The sequence below is a fragment of the Scyliorhinus torazame genome, chromosome 15, assembly GCF_047496885.1.
Source record: "Scyliorhinus torazame isolate Kashiwa2021f chromosome 15, sScyTor2.1, whole genome shotgun sequence".
Classification (NCBI taxonomy): domain Eukaryota; kingdom Metazoa; phylum Chordata; class Chondrichthyes; order Carcharhiniformes; family Scyliorhinidae; genus Scyliorhinus; species Scyliorhinus torazame.
In genome coordinates this window covers 113,466,963-113,485,797 of record NC_092721.1, presented here as the reverse complement: position 1 = coordinate 113,485,797, position 18,835 = coordinate 113,466,963, and the positions used below count along the sequence as shown (strand labels likewise).

The following is an 18,835-nucleotide window of genomic DNA, read 5'->3' as shown; positions in this document are numbered from 1 at the left end:
TTTGATGATTCTATGATTCAGAGCCCAGTACATGGGTGCAAAAGACACAGCTGAAGCATCTGTCACCATCTTCAGTCCGAAGGTCTTGTGATTGGCCTGATATCACCACCGTCAGATAAACAATTGTTTAGCCAATCCATTGGGTACGATTCTCCGGAAAGATTTCAAAGTGTTGCAGCGATCAGGAATTGCCGCGAGTTTCATGCTAAAACGTTTGAGCATCACTTGCTCAGCCATCCCCAGCCAGCTCACAACAATGGCGCCAAGAAGACTAGCACCGAGATTCGGGGACGATGACCTAGGGACGTCTTAGACGCCAAGGAGTCAGGAGGGATGTCCTGTTCCTCAGGAGGTCCTGGAGGGTTAGCTATAGGGCAGCCGATGCTGTCTGGGCTGAGGTGGTGGCAGCTGTGTGCGCCGGCGACTGGCCTCCAGTGCAGGAAGAAGGTAGACACCAATTCACCCCCCACCCCCACCCCTGCCCCTCCAAGACCTGTCCGCCCCACGGGAGCATCCACCCCCCCTACTCTCCATGCGACCTGCAACCCTCCCTCCACCCCCTCCCCACCATCAACCCCCCCAACCCTCCTTTCATACCCCCTATCCCACCTCTGTGAACCACGCGTGTGGCTAACGATGCCCTCTCTTTGTCTCCTCAGGAAAAACTCTGACATAACTCGCTACAACATCAGTTCCTGGAGCAGGCCACAGGCTGCAGGGTTGCTGGGAGAGGTGAGTGCATATTTAAAAGAGACTTCAGTTCCTGGAGCAGGCCACAGGCTGCAGGGTTGCTGGGAGAGGTGACTGCATATTGAAAAGAGATTTCAGTTCCTGGAGCAGGCCACAGGCTGCAGGGTTGCTGGGAGAGGTGAGTGCATATTTAAAAGAGACTTCAGTTCCTGGAGCAGGCCACAGGCTGCAGGGTTGCTGGGAGAGGTGAGTGCATATTGAAAAGAGACTTCAGTTCCTGGAGCAGGCCACAGGCTGCAGGGTTGCTGGGAGAGGTGACTGCATATTGAAAAGAGATTTCAGTTCCTGGAGCAGGCCACAGGCTGCAGGGTTGCTGGGAGAGGTGAGTGCATATTTAAAAGAGACTTCAGTTCCTGGAGCAGGCCACAGGCTGCAGGGTTGCTGGGAGAGGTGAGTGCATATTGAAAAGAGACTTCAGTTCCTGGAGCAGGCCCCAGGCTGCAGGGTTGCTGGGAGAGGTGAGTGCATATTTAAAAGAGACTGCAGTTCCTGGAGCAGGCCACAGGTTGCAGGGTTGCTGGGAGAGGTGAGTGCATATTTAAAAGAGACTTCAGTTCCTGGAGCAGGCCACAGGCTGCAGGGTTGCTGGGAGAGGTGAGTGCATATTTAAAAGAGACTTCAGTTCCTGGAGCAGGCCACAGGCTGCAGGGTTGCTGGGAGAGGTGAGTGCATATTTAAAAGAGCTTGTTTGCAGGTCGAGTGGCAGTTGGAGACTTCACTTCCTGGAGCAGGCCTATTGGCTCATTGGAAATCAGGCAGGGTACAAAGGTGTGGCAGGAGTGCCTTTAGTCACAGAGTGCTGATTGGAACAGAGTGCATCTGAGTTTAGGTGAGTGACAGTGCTGATTGGAACAGAGTGCATCTGAGTTTAGGTGAGTGACTGAGTGCTGATTGGAACAGAGTGCATCTGAGTTTAGGTGAGTGACTGAGTGCTGATTGGAACAGAGTGCATCTGAGTTTAGGTGAGTGACTGAGTGCTGGCTGGAACAGAGTGCATCTGAGTTTAGGTGAGTGACTGAGTTCGGGTGAGTGGCGAGAGAGGGCTGTGTTTTTGTTGGTGTTCGGGTTTATCCTTGAGGTTCTATAAAAAAAAATGTTTTTAAAAATTATTTAAATTAATTAACTCGTTGAATATGGCTGGACAGGTGATGTGCTGTTGCTGTATGATGATGGAACTGGTGGATCCCATTGAGACCGTCAGTGACCACATCTGCAGCAAGTGTTGGCTGCTCGAGGAACTTCGGCTCAGAATTGATGAGCTGGAGACCGAGCTGCACACACTGCGGCACATCAGGGAGGGGGAAAATTACCTGGACGCTTTGTTTCAGGAGGCAGTCACACCCGGTAGAATAAGTACTGTTAATTCGGTCAGTGGTCAGGGACAGAGTGGTGTGACTGCAAGGGAGGCAGGTAGGGGGATCCTGAGTTTAGGAGCCTCAGCCCTTGACCTTGTCCAACAGGTATGAGGTACTTGCTCCCTGTGTGGATGAGGAAGAGGGCTGTAGGGAGGATGCGTTGACTGACCACTGCACCGTGGTACAGGAAGCCATTCAAGAGGGGGGAGCAAAAAGACAAGTGGTAGTTGTAGGGGATTCTATAATTAGGGGGATTGATGGCATCCTTTGTAAGCCAGATCGTGAGTCCTGCATGGTATGTTGCCTGCCCGGTGCCAGGGTGAGGGACATCTCTGATCGGCTTGAAAGGATTTTGGAGAGGGAGGGGGAGGTTCCAGTTGTTGTGGTCCACGTTGGGACTAACAACATAGGTATGACTAGGAAAGAGGACCTGTTTGGGGATTATCAAACACTAGGGACTAAATTAAAGAACAGGTCCTCCAGGGTTATAATCTCTGGATTACTACCCGAGCCACGTGCCAATTGGCATAGGGTTGAGAAAATTAGGGAAGTTAACACGTGGCTAAAGGAGTGGTGCGGGAAAGAGGGATTCCATTTCATGGGGCATTGGCATCAGTACTGGGGCAGGAGGGACCTGTACCGTTGGGACGGTCTTCACCTGAACCATTCTGGGACCAGTGTTCTAGCGAATAGGATAAATAGGTTGGTCACAAGGACTTTAAACTAGCAATGTGGGGGGAAGGGAAGGGTAAAGCTATGGACAGTATAATGGTTAATGGAGAGCAAGGCAGCAGGTTACGTGACAGGTTATTATGTAGAGATATGGGTTCAAAGACAAGGAAAATTAGGAGAAAGGGTAAGAGGAAAAATTATTTGCGAAAAGTTACTGATCAAGGTTTTAGGATTCATAACAAAGACATAAAAAACAGCATAAGTGTACTTTACCTGAATGCTCGTAGTATACGGAATAAGGTGAATGAGTTGATGGCGCAAATCATCGTGAATGACTATGATTTAGTGGCCATTACTGAAACATGGTTAAAAGATGGTCACGACTGGGAGTTAAATTCCAAGGGTATCAGACTATACGACAGGATAGAATGGACGGTAAGGGCGGTGGTGTAGCTTTGTTGTTTAAGGATGGCATCCGGGCAATAGTAAGGGATGATATTGGTGCTATGGAGGACAAGGTTGAATCAATTTGGGTGGAAATCAGGAATAGTAAGGCGAAAAGGTCACTGATAGGAGTAGTCTATAGGCCACCAAATAGTAACAGGGTGGTAGGGCAGGCAATAAGCAAAGAAATAACGGATGCATGTAGAAATGGTACAGCGGTTATCATGGGAGATTTTAATCTGCATGTCGATTGGTTTAACCAGGTTGGTAAAGGCAGCCTTGAGGAGGAGTTTATAGAATGTGTCCGGGATAATTTCCTGGAACAGTATGTAATGGAACCTACAAGGGAACAAGCGGTCCTAGATCTGGTACTGTGTAATGAGGCAGGATTGATTAATGATCTCATAGTTCGGGATCCTCTTGGAAGGAGCGACCACAATATGGTGGAATTTAAAATACAGTTGGAGGATGACAAGATAAAATCAAACACTAGTGTTTTGTGCTTAAACAAAGGCGATTACAATGGGATGAGAGAAGAACTAGCTAAGGTAGACTGGGAGCAAAGACTTCATGGTGAAGCAGTTGAGGAACAGTGGAGAACCTTCTGAGCGATCTTTCACAGTGTTCAGGAAAAGTTCATACCGACAAAAAAGAAAGACGGTAGAAAGGGGAAAAATCGACTGTGGATATCTCAGGAGGTGAGGGGGAGAAAATTGAAGGAAAAAACATACAAAGTGGCAAAAATTAGTGGGAGACTAGAGGACTGGGAAGTCTTTAGGGGACAACAGAAATCTACTAAAAAAGCTATAAAGAAGAGTAAGGTAGACTATGAAAGTAAACTTGCTCAGAACATAAAAGCAGATAGTGAAAGCTTCTACAAATATATAAGACAAAAAAGAGTGGCTAAGGTAAATATTGGTCCTTTGGAAGATGAGAAGGGAGATTTAATAATAGGAGACGGGGAAATGGCTGAGGAGCTGAACAGGTTTTTTGGGTCAGTCTTCACAGTGGAAGACACAAATAACATGCCAGTGACTGATGGAAATAAAGATATGATAAGTGAGGACCTTGAGATGATTGTAATCACTAAGGAGGCAGTATTGGGCAAGCTAATGGGGCTAAAGGTAGACAAGTCTGCTGTCCCTGATGGGATGCATCCTAGAGTGTTAAAAGAGATGGCTAGGGAAATTGTAAACGCACTAGTGATAATTTATCAAAATTCATTAGACTCTGGGGTGGTCCCAGAGGATTGGAAAGTAGCAAACGTGACACCACTGTTTAAAAAAGGAGGTCGGCAGAAAGAGGGTAATTATAGGCCGGTAAGCTTAACTTCGGTTGTAGGGAAAATGCTAGAATCTATCATTAAGGAGGAAATAGCGGGGCACCTGGAGGGAAATTGTCCCATTGGGCAGACACAGCATGGGTTCATAAAGGGTAGGTCGTGTCTGACTAATTTGGTAGAATTTTTTGAGGACGTTACCAGTGCAGTAGATAATGCGGAGCCAATGGATGTGGTATGTCTGGATTTCCAGAAAGCTTTTGACAAAGTGCCACACAAAAGGTTGCTGCATAAACTAAAGATGCATGGCATTGAGGGTAAAGTGGTAGCATGGGTAGAGGATTGGTTAACTAACAGAAAGCAGAGAGTGGGAATAAATGGGTGTTTCTCTGGTTGGCAACCTGTAACTAGTGGGGTCCCTCAAGGGTCAGTGTTGGGCCTTCAGTTGTTCACAATTTACATAGATGATTTGGAGTTGGGGACTAAGTGCAATGTGTCAAAGTTTGCAGACGACACTAAGATGAGTGGTAAAGCAAAAAGTGCAGAGGATACCGGAAGTCTGCAGAAGGATTTGGATAGGTTAGGTGAATGGACTAGGGTCTGGCAGATGGAATTCAATGTTGCCAAGTGTGATTCTATCCATTTTGGGAGGAATAACAGCAGAATGGATTATTATTTAAACGGTAAGATGTTAAAACTTGCAGCTGTGCAGAGGGACCTGGGTGTGCTGGTGCACGAGTCGCAAAAAGTTGGTGTGCAGGTGCAACAGGTGATTAAGAAGGCTAATCGAGTTTTGTCTTTCATTGCTAGAGGGATGGAGTTCAAGATTAGGGAGGTTATGCTGCAATTGTATAAGGTGTTGGTGAGGCCACCTCTGGAGTATTGTGTTCAGTTTTGGTCTCCTTACCTGAGAAAGGACATATTGGCACTGGAGGGAGTGCAGAGGAGATTCACTAGGTTGATCCCAGAGTTGAGGGGGTTAGATTATGACGAGAGGTTGAGTAGACTGGGACTGTACTTATTGGAGTTTAGAAGGATGCGGGGGGATCTTATTGAAACATATAAAATTATGAAGGGAATAGATAGGATAGATGCGGGCAGGTTGTTTCCACTGGTTGGGGAAAGCAGAACTAGGGGGCATAGCCTCAAAATAAGGGGAAGTAGATTTAGGACCGAGTTTAGGAGGAACTTCTTCACCCAAAGGGTTGTGAATCTCTGGAATTCCTTGCCCAGTGAAGCAGTTGAGGCTCCTTCTTTAAACGTTTTTAAGAAAAAGATAGATACCTTTCTAAAGAATAAAGGGATTTGTGGATATGGTGTACGGGCCGGAGAGTGGAGCTGAGTCCACAAAGATCAGCCATGATCTCATTGAATGGCGGAGCAGGCTCAAGGGGCCAGATGGCCTACTCCTGTTCCTAGTTCTTATGTTCTTATAATCGCGGGTAGAGGGTCCAGACTGGTGGTGATGTGCCAGACCCAAGACTCCTCACCTCCCTCGAGGAGCATGCCCTGGAGGTGACTGGTGTGGCCGAGGACAGAGTGGTCACCCACGGGGAGGCTGACAGACCCCACAGAGGTGAGGAACCACCGGGCTTCACCCGTGGAACCTATCAAATGTGAGTTCTTATTGCCTTACCGACTGACCGACCCATCACGCCCACTGACCACGTGTCCATTCTCCGACAAGTCCTCCAGCCGACGGCGCCAGCCCATCCCAGGCGGCGCCCTCTCCAGTCTCCCAGGAAACCACCTCACTGGAGAGCTCCGAGGATACCACCTGAATAGTCGCGGCACAGCTGTCACCCCCATCCTCTAGCACAGATACACACACCTCGGTGGGAAATGTCAGTGGACAGGTTTCTGGGACACAATCTGGTGAGCACCACACTGTTGCTGATGTACATCAGGTGGAGGCAGGAAACCCCAGGCAAGACAGCAGTTGGAGGTCTGCTGGATCCCAGGACCCAGCTTGGTCCCAACCCGATGCTGAGCCTCTGGGACAGGGTTACCCGGAGCAGATGGAGACATTAGGGAGCAGCCGGAATATTCAAAGGGAGATGTCAACGTCACTCCAGCAGATCCATAGCCACTTGGAGGTGTCCCAGAGGCTATGGGCGCAGGAGCTGTTGCCGGCAATGCGTGACACCGAGGTCAATACTGCCAGGGTGGCGACCGCAGTGGAGAGCTTGGTGCACAATGTCGGCACCATTAGTGAAGGCGTCCAAGGTGTTGAGCAGTCGGTGGCGGCCATGGCTGAGGGTCTTGACAGAATGTCTGCCTCACTAGGGGATGTCAACCAGTAGCAGACTGACCTTGATCAGGTTCTGCGGGACATGACTGCTCTCAGATGAGAATGGCCAAGGCGCTGCGGAGCTTGTCCCAGTCGCAGGAGGGCATTGCCGAGGTGCTGCAGAGCATGTCCCAATCACTGAGGAACATCGCCAAGGATGTCGACACAATGGTGCAGACATTGGGGAGTCATGAGAGCTGGCAGAGCCAGATGAAGCAGTGGCAGCCGGGGCTTGAACCAGGGTGGAGGGGGTGATGATGCCAAGCGGACCTGTCCCATGAAGTGGGGATGGTGGCTATCAGCTCCCCCGAGTTCCACCCTCTGATGAGGCCGCTGCTCATAGTCAGCACACAGGACAGGGCGGCACTGCTGTGCATGTGCTGTCAAGTGCACCGGTGCCCTCCGGCCTCAGAGCCCCCAGAGGACGCCCACCAGTGGCATCGAACGCCAGGGGACGAGGTAAGCAGCTGGCTGCCTCCACCTCTGATGTGCATCCTGGGGAGACATCTAGACATAGTGGTAGAGCAAGGAAGGCCAAGCACATCGAGGGGCACTGGGGGGTGGGGAGGGAGGGTGGGCTTTGGGAGAGTGGGATGGGGGGGGTGGGGTGGGGGGGGGGGGGCAACACCATGGGGAGAGTGGTGAATCGTATTACACATTAAACACCCTTGTGCACAACCATTATGATGCCTCTGACACTTCCTTCTGCAATGCGAGCCGACCTCCGAATCCTTGGTCCATCTCTCCAGGCATCCCTCCATCTCTGGGCACACAGTGTGCAGGCGGTGGTGTGAGTGAGCACTCAGCAGACAGGCAGGGGTCAGACTATGGCATAGATTCAGGAGCACTGGCGTTCAGCTCTCTGCGGGTTGCCATCACACCCCTGCCCTCGACAGTGACCCACTGACGGTGCCGACACAGTCTCAGCACATCTGGAGTGATGTGACACATATACCCTGGGAGATGTGGTGATATGCATCACTGTAAATACACAAGGGGTTAATGCAAATACACTAAGACTAGATAAACACTAGAGGGAGCACCAGAGACATCATGACACACAGACATTCAACCAATAGGTCAGTAAGATAGGACACGACCAATGGGCATTCAAGACACATCCAGACGTGACACTACCACAAGGGGGACATTACACCAACCCATGTAAAAGGACTCAGTCTCTTTCCAGTGGAGACACTTCGTGAATACAGACAGGGTTGATTGAAACACATCACACCCACCACGTGGATTGTAGCAGACTGGTTCATCAGTCTGAGTAGCTATAACAGGATTAACAGGAGAGTCGAATCCAAGTAGGAGAATCGTTAACAGTTTAATAAACGTGTTAAAGCTATCTCCAAGTCTGAACCTTCCTTTGTCAGAGTGCACATCAAGGAAGCAGCTTATGCGACGTTCAGAACATAACAAAACAGGAGGGTGGGAAATCGGAGTGGGGGTGAGGGACCAGGACACGCCCAAAGTGAATCAGGCAAGAATGAGGGCCTCCCTGCCCTCTGGGCTTGGCGGACCCTCACTGCTGCCGCCTGTTCTGCCACCGCTGGCTGGTTCTTGGGCTCCTCCTCAGTGCAGGAAGTGCGACTGAGTGCGGTCTTGGTGGGGTGTTCCTCACTCTGTGCTGTTAGATAGTGGGGAACATCTCTGACAAGCGCTGGGGATGACCCCGCTAATCCTACCCAGAATAGACTCTGATTTTGGTGAGATCACGCCCCAAATCTGGGCTGTGAACTGGTCACGATGTAGAAGGGAGTTCAGAAGGTAAACCTCGGATACTACTTTAAATTGTTAGATAAGATCAAGGGATTACAGTTTCCAACTCCTAAAAGAGAAATTAAAAACTAAGATCAGGATTCTCCCTTTTCATACTGGATTATTTTAGCAAATTGCTGGCGCAAAACACAATGGAACAAAAGGCTTCCTTCTTTGTGAACTTATATGATTTGATAATCAACATACACCATGAGCAGTGGAGGTGAAGAAGCTCGGATTCTTTAGGGGATAATGAAATGCTGCACTGGCACACTGCATTCTCTTCCTGAGTGGATGAATTAAAATAACCAGAACAACCTTCCTCATCTGTAATGATTTTGTCATTTGTAAAGATTATATTAACTCAATATCCACCAAAATTTATGCATGGATTAAGAAGATACAATCCTAGGGGAGATCAATTTTGGAAAGCTCCGTACTCTGTGTCCCTACATTTTGCTGGGTCTTACTCACCCTAAGCCTTCGTCCAAATATGGTGATCTGTCCCCTGGTTTGTTCTTTCCGCTGCCTCCATTCCACTAAGTTTAAACCATTCTCAATGGGCAGGGTAACATTGCGCTTTCCAACAGTAGGATTTACAGTGCCACCCAGGAGGTGTGGCTCTGTTTGCAGTGCAACTTCCATGCCATTGGCTAGCATAAGCCTCAGTGAACCATCGGCTCCAATGTGATATCCATTTCGAACTTGATCTAAAATACAAACATTTGATATGAGATATAGGGCCAAACCCGTGGACTTGGTTGGATTAAGTTCAAACTTACTCTTCACCAGTTTTCTGATCCAAGCTGATAAGTGTAAAGTATTTAATCATGAGAATCAACAGCATTGAATTGTACCTCTGAACTGGTTACATTATTTCCCATCTCAGATCTGTAATCATTCACTCATCAACAAAGAAAGATATTGGGAAAATAAAGGGGTTATTTTCAAAGCTGAAAAGCGAAAACATAATTGCCCCAAAATTACATTACATCACCCCCGACGTATCTTTGGTAAGAGACTGGTGAAAACCCCAAGGAAATAGCATACATTACACCTAGTTACACACATCCTGTCCTGTCAGTCCTGTGGGTTCCCATATTTTCTAATAAGGAGAATAACCTCCATCCATCCACTGACAAGGTAAATGATGGGATGGCAATGAGGCTACTGTGGGGCTTCCCAAGGGGAATATTCCTTCTTCAGTCCATGGATGGAAACCTGGTGGTAAATCTATTGGGCTTGGTTTACAAGGCGAACGTTATGAGTGTATTAATGCTTGGGAAGGTACAGTGCTGCCTGATACAGAGATTGGAGCTCTTGAAGGAGCTTGCCACTTAGTGTTGAAGAATTAGCAATGATTTTGGTCTCAAGGCCAATGGCCATTGCGAATCAGATTGAGACTGCCAAAATAATTTCCTGTTGGGCCTTTATAATTTGGGTTGGATTTGAATTCAGGTTCCAAAGGATAAATGACAACATATAACCTACTATACCAACCAGTTCTTACTATTTGTATAATAAAACTAGTGGTTCTTCAATTCATCATCACAGCTATACATTTCTATCTTATTATAGTCTCAGTTCTTTTGGTTATATTTGATAACAATGTTCTTGCCGATAAAATGGGCGAGATTGGATGAGCTACTCATCATACACCCTGGGTGGGATGCTCTCAGTCCGGGGCCGGGCTGGAGAATCCCCGGGACTGGCGCGAATCGTGCCACGCCCCCCCAACGCCAGCACGCGATTTTTTGCAGAGCGGAGAATCGGCGCCATTGGTGCGCCGCCGGTTGGGGGCCGCTCTACGCGGTGACCCGCCGATTCCCAGCCCGGGATGGGCCGAGCGGCCGTCGTAAAAACGGCGAGTCCCGCCTGCTCTCAGCTGGCGGGAACTCGGCGTGGAAGGGTCGAGGGGCGGCCTGTGGAGGGGAGGGGGAGTCCGACCCCGAGAGGGCCTCCGATGCGGCTTGTCCCGCGATCAGGGGGATCGGCAGGCCAGCCTCTCTGGCTGGCGGCCTTCTTTCTTCCGCGCCGGCCCCTGTAGTCCTGCGCCATGTTGCGTCGGGGCCGGCGCATTGAAGGAAGCCACTCCACATGCGCGCGTTGGCGCCAGTGCTACTGCGCATGCGCGGGTCCCGTGGCGCCCAGTTCGCGCCGGGATCAGCAGTTGGAGCGGCGTGAACCGCTCCAGTGCCCTGGTTACCCCCTGTAGGGGCCAGAATTGCTGATCCTGAGGCCGTGTTGACGCCGTCGAGAAACGCGAAGGTGTTTCCGACGGCGTCAACACTTAGCCTCAGGATCACAGAATCCCACCCCCTGTGTGTGTAATGGCCAGGCAATACAATACATCCTGTTTTCCTTCATTGCCGAAAGTTACAATTGCCCTCTTGTCTATGTAAGACAGCTTGTGTTCTCTGCCTCATCGGTCATATATTTGGAGATCTCTTGATAGGCAAATAAAAATATAAGACCAATACAGCTAGTATAAAATGAAAACCCGGTATAATAATTAGCTCACAGTGATAAAAAAAAGAATAACAATTAACGAATGTACCTTGGACAAGGGTATAGAATACACCTGCTGCTGACAGATTAGTTGTTATTGTAACATCATCTTTACTAGATGATTCGACGTGTACTTGAACTGAGTTGTCAATTTCCCCACGGAAACTGTAGATGTGGCCAGTGGGAAACGTTGCATTGATCAGACGGCCATAGCTATCATACCTAAGTGGAAAACAATTGTGTTCACATTTATACAGCTCTTTGATTGAAAAAAAGCTTCATAAACTACAGCCACCAACATTTCACATGTACAATTCCACTGACAGCGTGTCCAATTTTTACTGGGCAGTTCTACTGAAGCTCTCGTTTGCATCATAAAAATCATGCAAGTAGGATTAATATTTTGCTAGGCCAGCGATCGGTAATTAGATATGCGATGGAGAGGATAATTTATATAGAAGAAACTCAAAGTCAATAAATCACACAAATAAATCATTATTTAGAGTCACTGAGCAGCAGAAGATTATCAAATAAAATATTTGAGATGCACCCACTGAATTAATGAAATGAGGTCCATCTGTTTTTGAAGGAAGAGTATGTAATATCTATCTGGGAACATTGGATTGAAATCCAAAACTTGCTGAAAAAAACAAATATTATCAAGAAACCAACGTGGATGACATCCATTGCCATCTTGATCGTGTTTCCATTTCAAATTACTTTTAACCCAATGTTTATATCTGCATGTTGACAAATTACAGCAAAAAACATTACCAACTCAACTGGTTTAATTATATTCTTGATACTTCAATGCACCACCTGTAAGAAAACTGGTAATGTTGAAAGGTTTTTGCTTTCATACACACTGTGCTTTATACTAACGTTGTTGTGTCATTTAAATTAAAGTTAATCGCTCCTGAGACATAAGTACACAAAGGTGCACACTGACGGTTTCCTCCCACAGTCCAAAGATGTGTAGGTGAGGTGGATTGGCCATGCTAAATTGCCCTTAGTGTCCAAAAAGGTTAGGTGGGGTTACTGGGTTACGGAGTTAGGGTGGAGGTCCGGGCTTAAGTAAGGTGCTCTCTCCAAGGGCCAGTGCAGACTCGATGGGCCGAATGGCCTCCTTCTGTACTGTAAATTCTATGATTCTACTGAGTAATTTTCTGGAGAAGTCTGAGGTAGTCAGTCCTGGACACCTGCTCTGCTGATTGTGAACACATTTTCTAAGGATGAACTTCAACAGGTGTTAGGCCCTTAACCAACATGTGCAAGCTTTTGTTGGCTACTGGAATAATTAAAACTGGGTCAGATGAATTTAGCAGTGACCGGGACACATGCACTGATTGGGCAGAGGTCATTCCACTGCAAAATTTGTCAACACTGTGTCTGTTTTATGCATAATTTCTACACCATCGTTTTAAACTGCTCTAACTGCTTTTAGAATCAAGAAATTGCTAAAGCAGAGATGCTGACCATTTCTAAATCTTATAACTCTGCTTTGCTCCTGCAGAAGAACATGCACAACATTGGGGAGAGGGAGAGACACAGGGTGGTTGGTGGAGAAGTTGGCCTGGAGAGCATGTGTTTGAGGAGGTGGGGGGGTCTTGTTTGTCCTGTTCCCTCTGTCCTGTGGAGCAACTTGCTACTGGGGAGAAGGCAGCTGCTGATTGTGCTGCTCCAGGTGCGGCTGATGCTGTTGGTGTTTCTGCTCCTCTTGATAAACTACTCCCATGCTATGGTGGAAACTGACAGCAGGAATTTGCAGCTGATAACTGAAGTACAGGACAGATGAATTGACTTCCAACAAGTTGACAATCACCTATCAAGCAGTGGAAGCACTCTTGAGACGGAGTGCAATGAGCACCAACCTCTTACCTGGTCATGACTGCATTGCAGTTTCACTGATTAAAGGCTTCCCAACCTGCCAGTTTCAATGAAGTGCTCCCTGCTATCTGCTCAGCTGGCTGACCCTGGTGAGCTGCTGACAGCTCCGGCAACGCACTGCTGTTTGAGCCAGAAAGGTCCATCAAAACATAAGTTAATGATCAATTACAAATTACACCTTTCCTTGGATTGCCACCTGGCCGTGGTGGAGAGGCTTGAATGTCCCATTGATCCTGAGAGAAATGCCACCGGCAGGGTCACCCATGGTGGTAAGGGATGATGGCAATGGTTAGACCTTCTTGTGGAATGGAAAAACTGAGGATCAGGTCAGGATCAGGCCTGGGCGCATGGAAATGATACAATCATAGATGAGGACCTGTTTGAGGAAATCTCCCAACTCCCCATCAAAGATGACCTTGGACTCCCAACAAGCATGGATGAAGTCGAAGCCATCATTATACACATGAAGAATGGAAAAGCCGTGGAGTGGACGGGATCCCAGAGGAGATTTTCAAACTTGGAGGAGAAGAGATCCCCCGTCATCTCCTTCAACTGTTTCTGAGAATTGGGTGGGAGAAGAATTGGCTGTGGACCTCAGGGATGCCGTCATCACCACGATCTTTAAGAAAGGAGACAAAGCGGACTGTGGGAACTACTAAGGAAGCTTTCTACTCTCCATTTTCAGGAAGATCATCGCCCAAATCCTCGCTAGCCGCCTTCTCCCAGTCTCTAAGGAAATCCTTCCAGAAAGCCAGTGTGACTTCCGGTCAAACCGTGGAACAGCGAACATGATTTTCACTGCTCGGCAACTTCAAGATAAATGCCAGGAGCAACATCAACCACTCTACATGGCCTTCACCGATCTGACTCAGTCAATGGGAAAATGCTATGGAAGATCCTGTCAAAGGCCGGTTATCCAGAGAAGTTCATCAACATCCTCCAAACTCCTCCACGGCAAGATGTAGGCGACAGTCCTCATCGACGGAAATAAGACCGAAACCTTTGAGCTCAAGACTGGAGTCAAGCAGGGATGTGCCATCTTCCCCACACTTTTCTCTATCTTCATCGCCACCATCCTTCACTTTGTCAAGAACAAGCTTCCCACCGTCTACAGAATGGAGGGAAACCATTTCAACCTCAACTAGTTGAAATTGAAGAAAATGACACAGACATTGTTTGTGAAACTCTGGTGGGCAGATGACACCGCTATCTCCATTCAGAAGAGAATCTCACCCGTCGGCAAGAGGAGGCCTGGGAAAGGAGGCTGATAGGAATACCGGCAATCTAGAGTCCAAGATTCCACCTCCCTGAACACCTGACAAACGTGCGGTTGAAGATGAGGCTCTTGGACTGGGCTCATCAGCCACACAAGAACATACAGAACCTACAACGAGGAACATGGAGTTTCGTAGGTGGGCACTCATACTCGTTAGCGAGTGATCATCGAAGAAGACAAATTACAATTACTTACCCAAAAGCTGCAAGCAGGATTCCCTGTTCTCCTGGGTAAAACAAGGAAGTGGGTAGGATGATGTTGGAATCCAGACCTGATGTTTCTTGTGGGACATTCAATTTCCCTCATTTGTCCACATCCATCACTTCTCACCTGTTAAAACCTCCCCCCTCACTGTTCCCGGTAACTGCAGTATTGTTGAATTTGTGGCAATTGGGCACTGTTCCATCCTCTTTCAAATAAATTTTGTATTGCTGATTAACATAAAACCTCAAGACATATTTTTTACTCCTTATTATTTTAAATCATGTTTGTTCAATGTGTGATGTCATTTTATCCCACATTGAAATATTTTGCCAATGAAGCAACCCCTTGCCCATTTACAGATATCAATTACGACCAGGCGGAATTAAATATTAAACTCATTTTAAGTACACAAAATAAATGATGCTCAGCAGAATAAACCAGAGTCACTGTTGAGCAAAGAAAGTAACCCTCGTGTGATAGCATTGTTTCTGAAGCTAAGTAGGTAAGAAGAAGCAAAATGTTGCTGTCATTGTTGAATAAGAATAAAAGCTAAGTGCTGCAAAATGTCCCTCAGTAATTATATAGATTTTTAACCCTTTATTGAGGATATAATCTAAAAAGCACACTCCAACATTTGGTAGTTTACTTAGAAAATCTTTTAACACTATTTACACCTACCTCTTTCTATTTTGTTTCTACTCCACCTTCAAAGGTCAAGAGTTTCTGTCATTTCTCTGCGGGCTGTACCTGCTGCTTTCTGAGCAGCCTGTTGATAACATTTCATATTGAAATTTTATGAGACCAATATTAACTCATTAACTATTTGATTGAAAGAAAATGAATTACAAAATCAAAGTTCGCTTGATCAGTCATCTTTACCAGCTTTGACATTATAAACTAGCTGCTTTCTCAGCTGTAACACTGCTTAATGAAAACTATATGTCTTGATTTTACAAGACCTTCAAATAGACCGAACAGCTTTCTCGTTCAAAAGGATTATGTACAATAACTTTACAGCAGATGGCAATCTTTTGTGCACCAGCTGATGTGGTCGGAACTGCAATAAGGAAATTGCTACTGAATATTTAGAATTAAATTTATGAGTTGCTTTACTCCAAGAAGAAAAGTTGCAAATTAAAATCTGGTTACCATCAAAAACTAGTTACATCAGGTCCTCCAAGATAGCTAAGAAAATATTCACTGGAATTTTCCGGCCGATCCCACTAATGGCGCACCCCGTCTGCAGGTTTCCCGGTGGCGAGGTGTGCGTTCAATGGGACATCCTGTTGACAATGGCGGGATCAGAAGATCCCACCGTTGGCCAATGAAAAGTTGCGCGGAAGATCCCGCCAACTGTTTCAGTCATTAATGTTGGCAGGCACCAGTAAGATCCTCTGCTGAAATTCTGCATTTCAGCATCTAAGTAAGCCACAAATGCCAACATGCTGATGCCCAGAAATCTCAGCATCAGTTCAATACTCTATAATGTGCTGACACTGACTTTCCCTTGCTCTGTAGTCTCCTGGGCAACATCAAGATTTAACTGAATGTTAATCGAGAGCTCTCCAATGGAGTTGTTTGTTGTTATATTTGACTGGTAACATCAGGGGCTGCTCATACTTGTGTGTCGTTAATAGAGTGGAGAATCTCTGTAAAAGGACCAAAATTATAAATACACTCCTTTGCGACTTTTTAATAATTATATTGATTGGACGAGATCAGTTTATGTGGAAGATAGTAGTCAAAATGTACTTATCCACTTGATATAAACAAAATGTGTATACTTACTCGTAAAAGGTGGTCCATCCATTTTCATTACTTTTAGTTGCCATGAGGCCAGTGCTGCCATGATATGTCACCATAGCCAGTTCATGTCCCTGGGTCGACACACTCTTCAAAGCACTGTTTGTACCAATAGTCAGCCAGTAAACCTGTCCATCTGGCACTACAAGCCAGAGTGGCATTCCAGTGGCATCCCGTCGAATATTTAGTAAGTTTCCATTATTATCTTTGATTGTGCTGATGTCACCATTTCCAGTGTACGTGATATTATAAAGGTAATCTCCGGTGATAAGGCTCTGGGTATATAAATGACTTCCATTGAGGGTAAATAAATACAGTTCTTGGTCAATGGTTGAAGCAACTTCGTAGAGATTCTGAGAATTGAGAAATGGCCTGTTTTTCCGAACAAATCTAATACGGATGTTGCCAAGATCTGCTATGTACAGTTCTCCCTCAGGACATACTGCCAGTGATGAGGGGGCATTTAGTTTTGCATCCTTTGCATATCCATCATCACCTGAGTAACATTCACAGGCATCGATTTTGCAATCACAACCAGTTGGTGCTCCAGCAACTAAAGATATTTCGCCATTCGTTGTGACTTGGCGTATGCGGTTAATTTTCTTCTCGTCTGTTTCTGCTATATACAAGATTCCATTATGGGAAATGGAAATGGCACTGGCTGACTCCAGAGTGGAGTGCACCGCCACCTTGCTAAGAAGGAAATGGTCAATTCCAGGCACTTGGCAGTGCATTGGGCGCCCAGCGACAATGCGAACTTGGTGATTTTCTGAAATCTGAAGTACCACATTGTTGTCCAGCACATAAAGGGAATTATCCATGGGATTCACTGCCAGATCAGTGGGCCATTCCAAACGTACCTGTAGGCACAGTGTTACAAAATCAATAGTTGTTATTAATATTTGACTTCATTCTGAGCAATAGGACAGTAATACACATGGCGATGGTGCTGAAATTGGGCATTCTGTCTCCTTCTGGTCATGCATGACTACCCATCTTTTTTTGTAAAGAAGGCCAGATGAATGCTTGCAATTTGAAGCAATGACTTAATGAGTAATATATTCAATAAGCATTTATGATTTGTCTTACACAAACATAGGATCTAAATATATAAGGTAAATTGGAAAATTGTTGTGTCATTTGTAGATGACATCACCAAAAGTGCACAAAGCTCTCCTCTCTCCGTACAACACAAAATAACCACTGAATATTATTTCATGAAGTCATCGATCTGTAAAAAGGAAAATAAATTTCATTTCATCCCCACTGTAAATCTTGGATTTCTCCCTTTTTCAAAAGTTTGATGGAGCAAAGATTGTTATCAGCTTGGCCCCATACCTTCATGAATACTTAAATATAAACTGAAGATATGGCAAATATTCAAAAAGTCAGATGCTGCCGCACCTACTGAGAATTTCCAGCATTTACTCTTTATACTTAATATTTCTGAGAATTAATATACTTAATTATATTAATTAAGCTTGGACAGCAACACCTTATCCTCATTAAAGAAATGTTTCCAACAAGGCAGGTCAATTCTTAGATGTAAAAATGATTGGAAATCTCACAGGATATATCTTTCATTTAAAAAAAAATTCCGTGCACAAAAATGGATTTTAAGAAAATGTGAAATGAGCTCCAATATATTACCTTCCTGCCAATTAATAAATAGCACTACAATAAATGAGATGCATGCATCACAATGCAATATGTATAATTTCCCTAATATTTACATTGACATCAGGAAGCAAATTTCTTTTTTAAACTCGTAAATTTTCAATATTTAAAACCCATTTCCTATCAAAGCTGCCTTCTAAAGATTTCAGGGCCTGTGATTTCGCAATGACCTTTGAGATATAACTGAAAGATTTTTTTATTCTTCCAAAAGAGAAAAGAGTAGCTCTAGTTACCATGGCAGGAAGCCCAAATTGAATCTTTCCCCCTTTCTTTGCCATTCTGATAATCCTGTGCCTTTCATTTTAAAAAAATAAATAAATTTAGAGTTCCCAATTACTTTTTTCCAATTAAGGGGCAACATAGTGTGGCCAATCCACCTAACCTGCACATATTTGGGTTGTGGGGGTGAAACCCACACAGATACGGGGAGAATGTGCAAACACCACACAGTGACCTGGGGCCGGGTTCGAACCCGGGTCCTCGGCGCTGTAGGCAGCAGTGCTAACCACTGCGCCACCGTCCCGCCCTCTGTGCCTTTCATTCTTAAGTGTAACACAGTTAATTGGGCTGATGCGAAGAAGAAGTAGAACATCCTTCATTTTAAAGGACTTAAAAGAGATTCTTGTGTGTAATATTTTGTTAACATCACCATAGTAAAGATTCGGAATGGTTCATTTCGAAAGTATATTGCCAAACATGGAAGAACAGGAACACTACAATTAGTCTTTTTGCTTCCAGGCCAGGGAGGGAAGGGGAGTGAGGAATCAATCAGCGTATCCAACCTGACTTACTATTAAATAACTCCGAGTGAACAACGGGATTGTGTTGACACAAATTAAGGTCGGAATGATGCTTGCAATGTAGTATCAATAAAAAATAAAGAGTCAATATTCACTGTGTAGTTGCCTCATGAAGAACATGGG

At 45.8% G+C, this 18,835-nt stretch overlaps 1 protein-coding gene across 11 annotated transcripts in view; it reads right to left on the bottom strand.

The window, feature by feature from the left end:
- tenm4 (teneurin transmembrane protein 4) overlaps window positions 1–18,835 on the bottom strand; it is a 3,407,721-nt gene that overhangs the window by 35,978 nt on the left and 3,352,908 nt on the right. For all 11 annotated transcript variants that reach the window (XM_072476554.1, XM_072476555.1, XM_072476556.1 and 8 more), the window contains 3 exons: window positions 16,221–17,095; window positions 11,115–11,287; window positions 9,032–9,267 (listed from right to left, as the gene is read on the bottom strand). In XM_072476554.1, the coding sequence (XP_072332655.1) occupies window positions 9,032–9,267; window positions 11,115–11,287; window positions 16,221–17,095 (1,284 nt within the window). The remainder of the gene's footprint in view (window positions 1–9,031; window positions 9,268–11,114; window positions 11,288–16,220; window positions 17,096–18,835) is intronic.